This window comes from Crocodylus siamensis, chromosome 15 (assembly GCF_052110815.1).
Source record: "Crocodylus siamensis isolate JL-2025a chromosome 15, ASM5211081v1, whole genome shotgun sequence".
NCBI classification, from domain to species: Eukaryota; Metazoa; Chordata; order Crocodylia; family Crocodylidae; genus Crocodylus; species Crocodylus siamensis.
Window position 1 is genome coordinate 43569774 of NC_143409.1, and position 15031 is coordinate 43584804.

The 15031-nt window shown below is 42.6% G+C and overlaps 1 protein-coding gene across 3 annotated transcripts in view; it reads right to left on the bottom strand.

Moving 5' to 3' along the window:
• The window catches only part of NEO1 (neogenin 1), a 389148-nt gene that overhangs the window by 7569 nt on the left and 366548 nt on the right, over positions 1-15031 (bottom strand). For all 3 annotated transcript variants that reach the window (XM_090029933.1, XM_090029932.1, XM_090029931.1), the window contains exons 23-25: positions 9169-9407; positions 7903-7995; positions 1709-1867 (exon numbers count right to left, since the gene is read on the bottom strand). In XM_090029933.1, coding sequence (XP_089886059.1) covers positions 1709-1867; positions 7903-7995; positions 9169-9407 — 491 coding nt within the window. The remainder of the gene's footprint in view (positions 1-1708; positions 1868-7902; positions 7996-9168; positions 9408-15031) is intronic.

Genomic DNA, 15031 nt, shown 5'->3' on the forward strand with positions numbered 1-15031 from the left:
GGTGCTGCAATGTTTCTGCAGCTCATTTCAGGCAAATAAAAAAGATGAGGGGGAGACAAAGTCTGTAATAATTCAGCTGTAGCTCTGGATTGCAATACTGGGCTGGGTATTTCTTTTTCTAAAACCTTAATGTCAAAAAATACGCAGTTCCATGCATCCTTCTGGATGACCTAGAGGGGCCTTTTCTCAATGAAATGGCCACAGAAATGATCTCTCCATACTTTTTCTATTGCCACTTGAGCACTTCCCTTTTAACTTTATTACTTTGCCTAAGTATTGTGACAGAACATTTAGAGCTTTTACTATGCCAAGTGGTGACCAGCCCCTTTTACAGTATTTGCTTCAGAACATAACAACCAAAGGAAAGTCTAAGCAATGGGCATGCCATGTCATCCTACAACGATAATGCATGGCCAACAGCCTTTGGTTAGGTAATAACACGGCATGTGATGCAAATACTTAGTTCTAATTTAAGACTAGAATATTTCCCAACTTCAGAATTATACAGAGCTATATAATGCTCCCGTTAGTGTGATATATGGGCAAATGATTATGCTGTTTCAAGACATAAGAATACGGGGACTGTACACAAGAAAAGATTTCTGATTGCAAGAGATGCCATTCCCATCATCACTTGAAGGGCATAAGAACGAGTAGTATTGCTCCATCTACATATTAGCATCCTCCTGCTATGTTTGAAGCTTTGCCTATCAACAACTAAGACATTCCAAAAAAACCGGTTTTGCTTGTGGTACCTCAATTAGGATTCAGAACCTGACAGACTAGAGAGGCACTTTCTTCTTAAGATGTTTACCTATTTGTCATTCCTCCAGCATGCACAACAATGCTGTTGCTTAGATATAGTCTGCTAGTTTAGTCAGCCTATTGCAAACAACTGTACTTACACATAATTGTACCTCAAGCCTGAAAGCAGTCTGTAGAAAATGTCAAGATTATATGCATATTTCAGAAAGAAAAACTAACATTCAGCTCTCAAAAGCACAGGTTCAATGTTTGCCTCCTCCTGCTGTTTAAATGAAACTAAAGTTATTAGTTTTTTTTAATGTAAATTAAATGGAAACTGGACGTTTCAGATTTTAGAGATGGCATATTATGTGACTTCTACTATGCAAATTCATATTTATACACATTATAAGGCATTCTTTTAAAAGGACACTATCAACTATCCCAGGCCCAATGTTCATTATGTGCAAAATTCAGAAGCTTGGCTAAAAACCTTTCTAAATAACAAGAGATTTGTACATTTTTGGCAAGTCCTTCAATTGCTCAAAAATAAAACATCAAACTGCTAATTTTTCCATTCCCTTCTTGAGTCTTCCTTAGCAATGAAGCAGCAAACACTGTTTCCAGAGTTGGTTCACACTGCTGAAGCAGTTGCAGTTATGCACAGCACATTTTTTTTTTTTTACAAGGATAAGGTGTCATGCCAGTTGAAGTTGTAGCTGCCAAGCAAAAACACCAGACATTACTTTTAGGTTAATTCAAAATAAGGAGAATTGTTGTCTAATAAATGGAAAAGAAAAAGTTATCCATTGGACTAAGGCAAGTTATTTCACAGTAAAATCACAAGAGACCAAGCAAAGCAAACTATTAAATGACTTGAGTGTGCCCCTCAAAGCTCTGCTTTCCCCCACATGTTGTACGAATGGCTCCCCTTTCACAAGACAGCTGTCTGATCATTTCTCACCTGTAGAATTGGCCCTGTCTGAATGGGACATGGACGTGCCAATCGGCCATGGGTTGACCTGATGATGAAGATAGCTGCGAGTTGGAGAAGCGAGGCTGCCGGAGTGGAAATGATGGTGAGGGTTATCGAGTGAATGGATGGGATGAGCACTAATCACAGCTGTGAATGAATATAAGACAGAAAAAATGCTTAACATACAGACAAGCATGCACACAAAGAAATGCACTGCAACCCTCCCTTCTCCCCCAGAGGTGCAGTACCAAGATAGGGAGCCATGTATCAGACTGAGAAGAATACCAAGAGGACTCTATCAAATTCCCCACTCATCCCCCTCCTTCCCCATCCCACATACTAATAACTGATAAGAAAAAGAGAAACAAAAATGAAGACAGCTCTTTTTTTTTATGCTGATAATCTCTCTCTCTTGGAGACCTGCTTTCCTTGAAAGGTCTCTGCTACTCTTGAGAAAATTAAAGCATCCTCCCTTTAGAGCTTTCATTTCACACTCTAGACTGTAAACTTTAGACCTAATAAGAAGAATATAAACATGAGCTGAAACTGGGAAAACCATTTCAGGCTGAGAGAATTTAATTTCCCAGTGAGTGCAAACAAATATGAAATACAGTCTCTCTGCTTAATTAAATAATGCTAGACAGATGGTGACAAGCATGGGGTAAGACACAAAAGATTTGCTCATGCCCTCTGCTCAGAATTAGCAGTTTTTATTTAACATATTCAAACTGGAGGCCTTTTTTCTTCTCTCATTTTTCTTTCTGCTTGAGGGGCATGAACATTTATATTGCTCAAGATACCAGCATTGGTTGTGCATTCTTCCCAGATTATTCTGGTAACAGTAAGAGGCAAGGTTTTTTCTAATGCCAGGTCATGCTACACTATGAGATGCAGAGGACTGACTTTCACAGGATGTAGTTCTTTTGGCAGACTCCAACACTGGGCTGATCATGAAATGGGAAGAAAGGTAGGTGTAGGTACAGAACACAGGAAGAGATGCTAAAGGCCACAGCTTATTCCACCCTAAGGACAACTGAGCTGCAGTTGGTTGCTTTCTCAAATTTGAAGGTCCCTAAATATAGTGCCTCAAACTCTGCCATACACCACATGAATCCATAATCATTTAAAGCAGTTAGTATACTCAGGGCTTGCTGTCTGTCTTCATTCAATTTTGCATTCAAAATACAGTTATAAAGACACACGCATTGCCAGGTTGCTCAGCTTCTACCCATCCGTTCTACCCAACAGTGTATCAATGGGAGACAGGATGTGACTATATCTATAGAGGCAATATACTATATTTTCTCACATACAACATGCACCTTTCACCTTCCCTCCCATTTAAAATCAGCCCCCCAAAAGGGTGCATGTTTTAACAGGGAAGCTGTTTTCTTCACTGCTGAAGAAGCAAGCCTGGGGACACTGGGCATGCCTTGCAGCTGCCAAGATGTCAGAGTCCTTTGTTAACCCTCTTATGCCCTTAACTATTAGCTGGGTACTGTAGCTTGTGCCCAAAGCACTAAGTGACCTGCTGGTACTATTTTGATGAGGCTTGTGAAAACAACAATTCATTTACAGGAACTTGTATAAAGAACTATTTACAGGAAAGAATTATGTCTTGTTCTTGCTCTTGCAAGGGTTTGGGGCCTAGCCTTATGGGGCACAGGTAAGTTCTTCCGTGAACACCAGGAACTTCCTGGTGCCACACTTCCTGGACACTATGCTGCTAGGAGGACTTATTCAATGTCACACAGTTAGCCATGACTCTGGAAACAATTTTTTTTGAGATTCTGCCTTCCAAAAACAAGGTATGTTTTATTTGGGGTGTGATGCATGCATGAAAATATGATATTCAGAGATTTGCAGTGCTTGGGTGTAATCAAGTTTTCTCTCTCAGGAAATTGCCTCTACAGACAGGGCTAGACTCAGAATGGCAGGCAGAGCAAGGCACAACCCAGAATAGCAGTGGGAGGGGAGTGGGGAAGGACCTGAAGCAGCAGTTGGGGGGGGGGGGGGGGGCGGAGTGGGGCAGGACCAGGAGTGGCAGTGGCGGGGGGGGACCATCCCCCTGCCCCCGTCATTTATGATAGGCATTTTGCTAGCATTACACAGAACCAGCTAAATGAGCCTTGCATTACGTAAGTATCTGCCAAACAACAATTCAAAACTCCTTTGCTTTTTCCAAATCCCAGAGGAAAAAAAGGGGGATTGCAGTGTTTCCAGAAGATTAGCCAATGCTAATGGTAAGGGTCTGATGACCAAAGGCAGTACATGACCTATTTTGTGGGATAATTCCAGAGAACGCTGTCAGAGGATCATAGAGAAACAGCGCCGGGCAGGATCTCCACAGGTCAGCTAGTCCGACCCAGTGCTGAAGGCAGGATCATCTCTACCCAAACCGTCCCATGCAAATCCATAATCTGACCTTTTAGTAAAAAACTGTCAACCCTGACACGACACAAGACATAAAACCCTAACCTGCCACAGGTAAAGCAGAGGAACCAGCCATGGCAGCCAATGTTCTGCTTCTGTAAAGCCTGTCAATATACACTCAAGACATCCCAAACAGAAGGCTACACCCCCACTACAGAGGAAGGCAAAACCTCCCACAAAACGCCCACAGTCCATACCAATTGGATTACAGGGTAAAATTCCTTCCTGACCCCAAATATGGCAATTAGTCTGACCCTGAGCGGAGGGGCTTGCCCTCTAGCCAGGGACCTCCAGCATTAAGTCCCAGCAGACCCCAGTCAAAATCCCCAGCTTTGGGATTAGGATTGGGATGTCACAAGCCATTGCCTGTTTATGCTGAACTCGGTCTACTTTGAGTATCAATTTATCAGGTTTCCTCACTTAAACAGCCTACAGCTTTATGGGTTAAAAAGCAACAGCTTAAGTGAACATGCAGTATAAGAAAAACTTTGGGCAGAAACCAGTGTCAAGAACCGTAAATGACTACATGAAAAAACGGATAAACAGTTCTCAAAGTGCTGAAAAAGGGATGTGACCCAGTAAAAATGGCTCTGTGCTTCCTGATAGTCTTTTTAAAATGTCTCTTCTCAGATGTCAAAGCAAAGGAGCCTAAAAGAATGGCTGCTATACAACATTTCTGTAATATGAGTTTCATGGAACCAGACTCTTCCCACAAATTATTCCCAAATTGAATAGTATCCTATAGTTGCCCTAACGGATTATTTATAGAGATTACTAACTACATTCAAAAGATAAAGAAGAGGAGCTCTGATGACACAGATGTCTAGACTCCCTAATGGGACCCTGTATATCACAGGTGTCAAACATATGGCCTGAGGACTGACTACAGCCTCCACAGCCAGGTCACCCAGCTCACGGGCTTGATAGGGGGGACTTTGCTGTGGCTGTAGCCAAGTACCTGGGAAAAAGTTGGGGTGCTAGAGCCTCAGCAGAACTATAGGAAGGTGCCCAGCACTGTAGCCTATTCCCATGGCAGCAGCCATGTGTCCAGGATGTCAGGCCTCTTCCCTTTGGGTCCTGGACTGGAAGTGCAGGGGAGGTCTGTAGACCCAATCCGGTCCATAGAGCTGGCCCTGTACCATCCTTCTGGCCCAGGGGGCCAGCTGAGTTTGATACCTCTGCCATATATCATCTCTATGATACTTAAGGAGGAACAGTGGCAGTTAAGGTTGTTCTCTTTCATGATCGGCAGCAGCAAAAGTTTGATGTAACAAGGAGGTGATTTCAAAAGGAGGAGGAGGGTAACGTACTAGTGATACCAACTCAGGGATGGAATACAAAATAGTCCTCTTTGGGCTTTGCAATGCTTTCCTGAAAAGAAGCTGCCTGCAACGTGAAGATATCCTCAAGAATAGATATGTTTGCCTCTTGTCACAGAATACAAACACCCGTTCTTGCGGTAAATTCCAAACGTAAAGGTTCTCCTATACAACGTAGGAGAAACTTGAATTGCAGACTCAGAGCGGTCTCTGAAGCATTATTGCTACCACACCTGATGTAAAATGTTTAAAAGAAAAAAAAAAAGTTAAGTCTTAGCCTACTGGAATATTTCACTGACTATAAGAATAGGATCCTAACAGGTGGAAGCGCTCATAAATAGAATAGAAGTCTAAGTAAAACGCAAAGTCATTGTAACAATCTGAAAGATGCCCTTGAAGCGCAGGAAGATATTTGCATATCTCCTTGACATTCAGTACACTGCGTTACCCTGACACAGAGACAGCTGTATCTATGGCAGGTAAGAACTCAACCACAGACAAATGCAGTTAAACTTTCTGGGCCAGCATGCCTCTGAAGTGGAATAAAAAACCCCGTAATCTGTTCAAGTGAACAGCATGTCCAATCTCAGAAAAGGACGTATCAGTGCCAGATTCAATGTTACTTGCAAAGATCATGTCCATGCCCATTTATTTCTGCCAACATTGTCATGTTGACCTGGCAACTATCTACACGGAGCATTGGACTCTGCAACCTCCCTGGAATAATTACTGCATCTATACCCATCAGTGTCAGACCCTAGTCATTCAATCACCTGCGCTATGCTATAAGCTTGATCATTTAAGATGCTGAGCATCCTCTGTGCCCCTGTGAATTAAACGAGAGTGGAGGGCACTCTGTTGAGTACTTGCTGTCTTGTGCTCTGCACGTTTCAGAATTTGGCCTTTTCTGTCTTTATTTGTAGATGCTCTTGCTCCATGCTGAAGGCCTTGACTTCTTTGGAAAAAAAAAATCCATTCTCAATATCAAGAAAGAGCAAGGGAACAAAACTACCGGGGTCTGAATTTCAGGGGTAATGCAAGTCTGAAGCCTTTCAATGCTTCTTATAAAACATGGCATAGGGCAGAAGAGGGAAGTTTTCAGGTACAAGACTCAAGAAGCTCTTCATTAAGCATATACATTTAATAGCTCGCACAATTTTATTGATATCTATGCTAATCAAACCCTGCCCTAGTATCTCTTCCACACTTTCCCCAATAGAGGTAAAGCACTATTTGGAGTTTTTGTTCTGTTTTTAAGCTAATTGGCCACCCTTAGAATTGGTAAATTGGTAATAATGGAACATAAACAAACAGGAGGCTAAAACATTCAGAAACTAAACTTTTCCTGTCATCTCGCTATCTAGAAAAGCAAAGAGGGGCAAGAAAACCAAACATGGGAGAGCTCATAGTTATCTATTTTCAGGCAAATAAAAAAGCAATAAAATGCTGGACTGTAGGAAAAAAGAACCAGTCTCTAAAACATTTCTCAAAACATCTGAGCACTTGCTTATGGGATTAATTATCTGGATGTAGAGAGATATGTAAATGTAATGTCTAAGCTCTGATTAGGCAGGTGCTGTGAAATTTAACCTCCCAGTTCTGTCAATACACATGCATGCACCTTCAGCCTTCCCATTTTATGCCTAACCTTGCTCTGCCCTTGATCAGACACTGCTTGGGCTGCTGAGGGGGTGACAAAAGCAGCAGCCTTGGGCACTCCCTGTGGTGGGGAAGGGAAGGGGCAGCATGAAAACAGCAACTGCCATCAGTACTACATCAGCTGGCATTGCCCCATGAGCCGCGGCTGTCCAGGGTGCAAAGCTGCCCTGCTATGCCTCTGAGTTGTGCTTGACAAAAGCACATGGTAGCTTTTGTGAAAAAGAAAAATATCTAGGAAGACCAACAAAACCCCCTATTTATTTTTACTCAAAACTAAGACAATGGCTCAGGTCAACGTCCTTAAGGACAGAAGTCAAATACTGTGTCCATTTTCCCTTTCCTCTCAACGAGGCTTTTTTGAACTGCAAGCATTGTTTGATAAAAGAATTGATCCTTAAAATATTCCAGAACGAAAGGAAAAGAATACAATGCTCCTTCTCCTGCAATACCTCCAATAAGTAACTGTTCTTTCCAAAATATCTAGTTACATTTTCTGAGCTACTTCTTTCAAAAAGTAGGTAAAGCTTACTTGCAAAAGATCCCCCAGATCTTCCTGTCAATGAAATGAAGGGTCAGCATTCACGTATAACAAGGGCTCATTGCTCTCTTTTCAAGATGTTTTCATTACAGTCTAAAACAGCATTATCTGGGGGACATGCATGTGTTCTAGGAAAAAACTAAACTTATCATCCCTCATTTTGTTGTTTCCAGTTACAAACACATGCCATTCTTCCTGCCTGAGGTAGCTGGTAAGTAAAGCTGTTGACTTACGCTGAGGTGGCTGAGAATCAAATGGCATCATCATTTTTGGCCTCATCCCCCTTCTTCCTGCCAGTGTGGACATGCTGTCCTCCGACTCATGTCCTAAAGGAAGAAAACTGAAGATTACTTACTAAAGAACCAAGTCCTTTTAAAGTTGCTCACAACTGGATGATTTCACTGCTGATAAATATCTATATTTAATTCAGGATGCAAGAACAGGACTCTGCTCTTTGGGAACAGCTCTGCAAGTCATGACTAACAAGCAACTGAGGTTAACAGGCTAAGTAGTGTCCTTCCACTGCTCTCTACTGAAAAGCCAGGAGATGGGCAGTGTACAAACACTCTGTTGTATTGGAACCAGAGTCTACACTTCCACAAGCTCAAGCTACAGAAATGCAGTAGTATGACCATTTCAGTCCTGTAAAGATGACTCTAAACAACCATTTTTTTGAACAAGGTCCTAATGAGATGTTTGTTATCAAATTCTGGGATTACTAACTTGTTATATTTTATTTATTTACTAGATGTGTATAGCACCTTTCCTAGGAAAGGCTCAGGGTAACTTACACTAAAGAGAATAAAATAGCTTATAAAAAAAGAGAACACAAAAGAGAACAAAATAACTTATAAAAGCAGACAGGTCAAGTGTTAAAATAGAACAGAAAACCAATCTCCTTCCTTCCCCCTTCCCCAGTATGAAACAGTATCTCCGCTTAATCCTGCTTGCTAAAAGCCTGCACAAACAGGAAGGTCTTAGAGTGCTTTTGGAAGATGCCCAGACTTGGGGTCTGGCAGGCCTCAAGGACAAGGTTGCTCCAGAGGGAAGGAGTAATTGCTGAGAATGATCTTCTATGCATTTTCGCCAGGAAAGGTTGGTGCATTGACAGTACTTGTAGGAGGCTGCTCTTAGGGATTACAATGGGGGAATAAGGGAGAAAGTGGTCTCTGAAGTACATATCAATATTGCAAATTAAAAACCAAAAAATCAACTCTTGTATTCTGATACATATATGAATCACTGAGGTATTTCCCCTACACACTAATGGATCAAGAGAACCATGTAAAACTAGCACTGAACTCAACCTGCTTATTAGGAAAATTAGAAAGGAATGCCTATTTTTAATAAAAAGCTTTACTATACTCTAAAAACAAATTTTTTTTAGCTAAGTTAAAGGATTTTCTTTTTTTTTTTTTTTTTTTTTTGCCAAATACAGCAGTGATACATAGCACCTAATTTTACACAGTTAAAATCCAGATGCCAGGTCACTCACTCACCCCGGTAAGAGTTCCGCCTTTGATGGATATTGCTATCCATGGAATTGTCAACTGGTGTGATGTCTTGAGAGTTACGAGGAATTGGGGTGTCTGTCATGATCGGGTTGGGGTCTGGAGATTTATCAATAGGTTTTAGCTCCAGTCTCTCATGATGGATCCAGAGGTCTGGGGGTTTGACATCCTTGGAGTTTCCTTTGTATTTATGAGACCCATTCACTGATTTGCAGGCAGCTCGTTTCCTTGCAAAAAGAAAATAAATTAAACATTCTTAACCATATTATTATTATTGTTATTTTTACCTGTATATGAAAATTAATTTCTTTTTTGATCATTTTCAGATGTACTATCCAGCTGTCTGACAGCTATTGACTGGGCCAGACATGTGAATTCCACACTGCAAGGAATGGTACCATTGACTCTGTATGGATTTTTGTCTTAAAATCTTCCACAGGCTGCCAAAACAAAGCTTCCATTAACAAAATAGTAAGTGTCCAACCCTTATAGCTGTGAAGACACTTGTCTAAATGTGAAGCATATGCAAACCATGCTGTGTTGTAGTTTGGAGCCTGCAAAAACAGCTTCAAATAATAGCTGCAAGAGGGCATGAAAATATCCAATTACCTCCACAGCACGCTGACTCTAAAGCCTAACAACGCGAACGTTAATTTTACTGAGGTCAGCAAGCTCATCCAGCTCATGTGCCTACAAAACACTGTTGATTAAACAGAGGCAGTGAAAGTGGTGGGCTGATGTCAAGGATTTTTAGAAACGGAAAACAAGGAGATCAAAACACTGCCTCCATCCTGGAACTGGACAGAAAAGGAGAAAGGGTGTCTCTTCTGAATGCCTGCCAAATTTGCAAGAAAAGGTCCAATCTACATGTTATATTTATTGGATGATTAATCTTGTTAACTGTGCGATACAGAGTGGCTACAAGTGCAAATTAACTTTCCTGCCTTAAAAAGAATTGCTTGAAAATGCCTAATAACTTTATAGCTGGTTTCTATCCGGCTTTAATTTGCATGTGTAGGCATTCTATGGGGAGACCGCAGCTGCTGTGATCTCCCAGGTGCCGCAGAGCACAGCGCATCCCAGGGTTGGGAGATCACAGTCAATGTGGTCTCTCAATTGCAGGGATGGGGGCACTCCACATACTCTGTACCTGGGGGACCACAACAGTACCCAATGGCTAAAGGGCCCGAGAGCCCCAGTCCTGACAGAGCTCTTGGTCCTGGCTGCCCATAGGGTGCAGCTGGGACTGAAAATCTCTGCTCGTGACAGAGTTCTTGGTCCTGGTTGCATCACACATGCAAAGGGGGCTCCCAGCCATGACAGCCTGCTTCTTGCTCACGCAACAGGTATCCAGGATTAGGGTACCCCTACACTGGCAATAAGGCACAATTGGATCTATGTGTGATTTTATAGATCACATAAAATCTTATCGCACTTTTGCCTGCACTTGTAGAGGGGGCCAAAGATGAAGCTGTGCCTACGATATTTATACAAAGAAATTAGCAAACAGAGCCACACCAAGCAGTACATGAGTTGATGGAGAAGTTCCTCTTTCTATGGCCAAGGTACCCATAGGCAAATCTAGAATTTTGAAAAGGGGGGTGCAGATGGTGAGGTACACTGTCACATATAAAAGAAAATACTATTTTCTGGTTAAAAATAGACTAGAAGCTTTACTAAACTGCATTATTCAGTTTAAGATAGAAGCAAAACCAAATACAACTTCAATGGAATAAGTTAAAAACAATCTTCAAGGTTGCAAAATAGGAGCTTCATTACCAGGAACAGCTAGCAGACAGCACAACTGCATAACAAAGGATAGCTCCATTGGTGGAACATTAAAAAGAGAGGGTCGTTAATACCTCTGAAATGAAGAGTTTAGAAAGAATCAGGTAGATTATAATGAGCCAAGAAGTCAATTGGATTCTTCTTCAGTGCCTGACTAGAAATGCTGCTCCCACGGCCAGGCAATCAGTTTTAAACTTTAGGTTGGCCAGGAATCAGGTGCACCAGTGCACCCTCTTAACCTGCCCCTGAAGGGAACCTGAAAAGTCAGGAGAAACTTCTCCGTGGGAAATGGAGCCAAATATAAAGGTTGTAGGACCTCATCTCAGTGCCACACAGGGCTTCAGAATCACTGAAGTTGTTGTTGCTCTCAAGTTCTCCTTCTTTCCTGTGAAGAAAACCCTTGTAAAAATCAGCTGGAATTTGGAAAACCCTTTTTTAATTCAGAATGCAGAATTACGCAGTGAGCCATTTCATAAACCTGCTTCATCTTAGCTGGTGCAGATTCAAATTTCATCTACTGTGGAGTTTTCTGAGTTGTTTACTGTTTAATCATGGTATGAGCACACTGGCTTAGAACTGTATATGATCCGTGCTTTCTGTTTTCAAAAGTAATCTTCTATTGGTGAAGACAAAGAAATAGTCACTCTAAATCAGTCGGTATCGAAGTGTGGAACCCCGACAGGAATGACCCGATACACTAATTCCACATGCAACAGCATTCACTGATGCATTCATAGCTGAGAGTTGCAAACGGATTTTCTTTTCAAGATTGTCAACCAATATTTCATAAGGATGCAAGAGTTTTATATAATGCAGAACACCTTCACTTTTCTCAGGCAATCTAAATTGCTATTAGAAGATGAAAGTTGCTTGGAGCCTAGTTTGGGAAGTTTTGGGATATGCAAGACAAACTAAAAGATATTTTTTTGAAGCACATCCCTTAAGAAAATCAGAGGCTAGAGTTCTGTTCTAACTGTCTGCTTATTTCTGTGCAGTACCTAACAATGCGAGGAAGAGAGGGAAGATATTGATATCCAGGTAGTCAGGGACACAGGAGGAGCAAACTAAAGGAGCTTTAAAAAAGCAGGCTGTCTTTGGAGGACAGGAAGTCATGTAAGGATAAGGGATATGGGTAAACTTCCCTCTGGCATCTGTAAACCAACAATGGTGGATGCCTGGGAGAGTACTGAATGGAGGACAAATCACTCTAGAGATATCTGGTTCAATATATAGCATCCACCCCTGTCACTGTTGGAAAGATGGTCACAGTGGTCTGACTCAGTATGGCACTTCATATGTGCTTAAGTTGCTGGAGTGAGAAAGCAGCCTGGATACAGCATGCTGGAAATATCAATGGTTTGGGAAAGTACAGTAAAAAATTGGCAATGGGTAAGTCAACATGATTTCAGTATGAATAAGGACCTCAAGAGACTTATAAAGAGACAGCTTTTAACAATATCTGCTCAGACACTTTATAATTTGCTGAGGTGCTCAGATACCAAAGTGACAGCTGCTTTATATGAACCCGGATAAAGAATTGAGAGAGAGCTTAGGGAGCTGGATGACTCAATATTTCTGACTTCAGACAAAAGGTTAGCATCTATACTGAGAACACCAGTTGAATCAGACACACTGAATTAAGACAATTTCTGAGATCTAAGTTTTCAAACATGACGTGTCAGGAAATTCTGCGACAGCTGGGATTCTTGTCCTAACAGAGGCAGGTCAAGGATGGATGAGTGTGGGAGAACAACAGTGTTACACATCACTTCTGTGTGGATGAGACCTAATGGTGAAGCTAGCAAAGAGACATCAGAGAAGGAAAAAAGCTCCAATCAAGCTATGAGGTAGCTCAATAATGGAAGAAAAAAGGAAAAGTCCCTGCCAAAAAAAAGTACCGACTAGATCTCTAAGCTGCTGCACTGTGCTCCTGGTCCCATGCATGCTGTGGCTGTGTGCATGCATGGGGCATTTATTGGCCACGTTATCAGCCGCATCAGGCAAAAAAGGCCAATTTCCAATGCTTTCAGTTGTCCCTATATTGGTGCTGATCCGATATGGGACCGATGTATTGGTCGGTGCACCTCTAGTATCAACTTTTCTTCCTCTCTCATTTACTGAAGTGTTAAGTATTCAGTAACATAGCTAAGGGAGGCAACCAGAGCAGCAGCCCCAGGTACTGGCTTTGTTGGGGGGAGTAGTGGGGGGGGGTGCAAAAGGCTCTACTGTTGCAGTGGTGGCTGACAGCACCACTGCAATTGGCATGGCTGGAGCTGACCCTGCCCTAGGTGGGGAGCTGCGTTGCTGTGCTACTGCAAATATGAGCACATGTTCATCTAGTTTAAGGTCAGTGGAGACCATCAAATCACTAAGTCTTCTTTCCTAAATATCACAGGCTGTTAAATTTTATCCAGTTACTACTGAATAGAACCCAATAACCTGGGTCTGACTAAAACATATTATGTCCAGCTGACAAAAATCACGTCTGGGCCAGTGAACTCCAAGTCCAACTCCTATGCTACTATTCTGGACTAATACAAAGACTACAGAGTAGGGCTGTACAAATTTTTGCCGGCTGTTTTGATTCAAGGCTGTTTCAACTCATTTTGAGCTCAAAACAGCGAAATCGAATCAAAACAAAGGGCTTTGAAACAGCCTCAAAACAAAATGAGGCTAGTCAAAACATTTCTAAACATTTCAAGTTTCAAAGCAGCCAGCAGCCAGGTGGTGGGAGACAGGGGAGAACCAGGGCTGCACTGCCAGCAGCTCTGCAGCCCCACATGGCTCAGCTGGGAGCACAGCCCTGGCTCTCCCCAACTCCTGCGGCTGGGCAATGGGAAGCCGATGACAGCACAGGGGAAGCACTGCAAATCGGGCTGGGGAAAGGAACTCAGCCCAGCTGAACCGAGTTCCCCTCCTAGTGCTACAGTCAGCCTGGGGAAAAGACCTCAGCCCAGCTGGGCTGAGGTCTTTTCCCCAGGCTGACTGTAGCACTAGGGAGGGGAACTGAGTGATCGGGCTCAGTTCCCTTCCCCAGCTCCCCGGTCCCAAGTGGCAGCACCCAGCTTCCCTCCATCATCTGGCAGGCAGATTGGGGCCCACAGCCCCAGGAGGACTGGCACAGCCCCCGCAGCCCTCCTGGGATTATGGGCCCCCTTCTGCATGTCCGATGAGAGAGGCTGTTTCGAGCTTCCCCATTACAGTGAATGAGTGAAACTTTGAAATAGTGTCACTGTTACAATGAAGCAAAACAAACAGCTGTTTCGAATAAAAAAAAAAATTGAAAAGAACGCTGTTCTGTTAAAACCTCGAAATTCAAGTCGAGATGGAACAGTGCCGTTTTGCACAGCCCTACTATAGAGCAAGCAGTGGAGGGAGCTGTATGGTGAAATGGATCATCTTTCTAGTTGGATGTTCATTATCTTACACATTCTTATGGTATATTCTCAATGACAATAGGGAACAAACCCAATATTTTAACTATTTCCATTTAGGACAGGGGTGTCCAACCTTTTTGGATGTGGGGCCAGATCATGAACTTTTTATCACCCAGTGGGCCGGTGAGCCATATTCAAAGACCTCACTCTCCCCCCACCCCAAAATGAAAGTAATGTTTGCTTTTGTTTCCCATTGCAGCACCTCAGGCCTCAGAAAACAGCTTGGAGGGCCGCATGGCGGCACGCGGGCTGCATGTTGGATAAGCCTGAGCTAACTAAACACGCAGGCATGAACCTTCATCCAAAGCTCATCTGAGCCATTTCAGGAATCCCAAATTGGCCTGGGGATCTCAAGGGTACAGGCTTTCTGGTGAAGGTCAAGGCAGAGGTGAGGGAGGCTAGTCTCTGCATTTCTGCACCTATGTTTCAAAGCTTGACCAGAGTGGGGAAAAAAAATTATAAGCAAACATACTGAATACTAGGGGGGAAGTTAACTGGACTTTTTTTCAATCCTAAAACTTTGAGAAGTGATTTGGCAAGTCCTTATTCATATAGGTTCAAAGGAATAATGAAAACAGCCCAGGGGCAGCTGTGTAGCAAGTATGTAATGGAAGCTAAGGCTAACA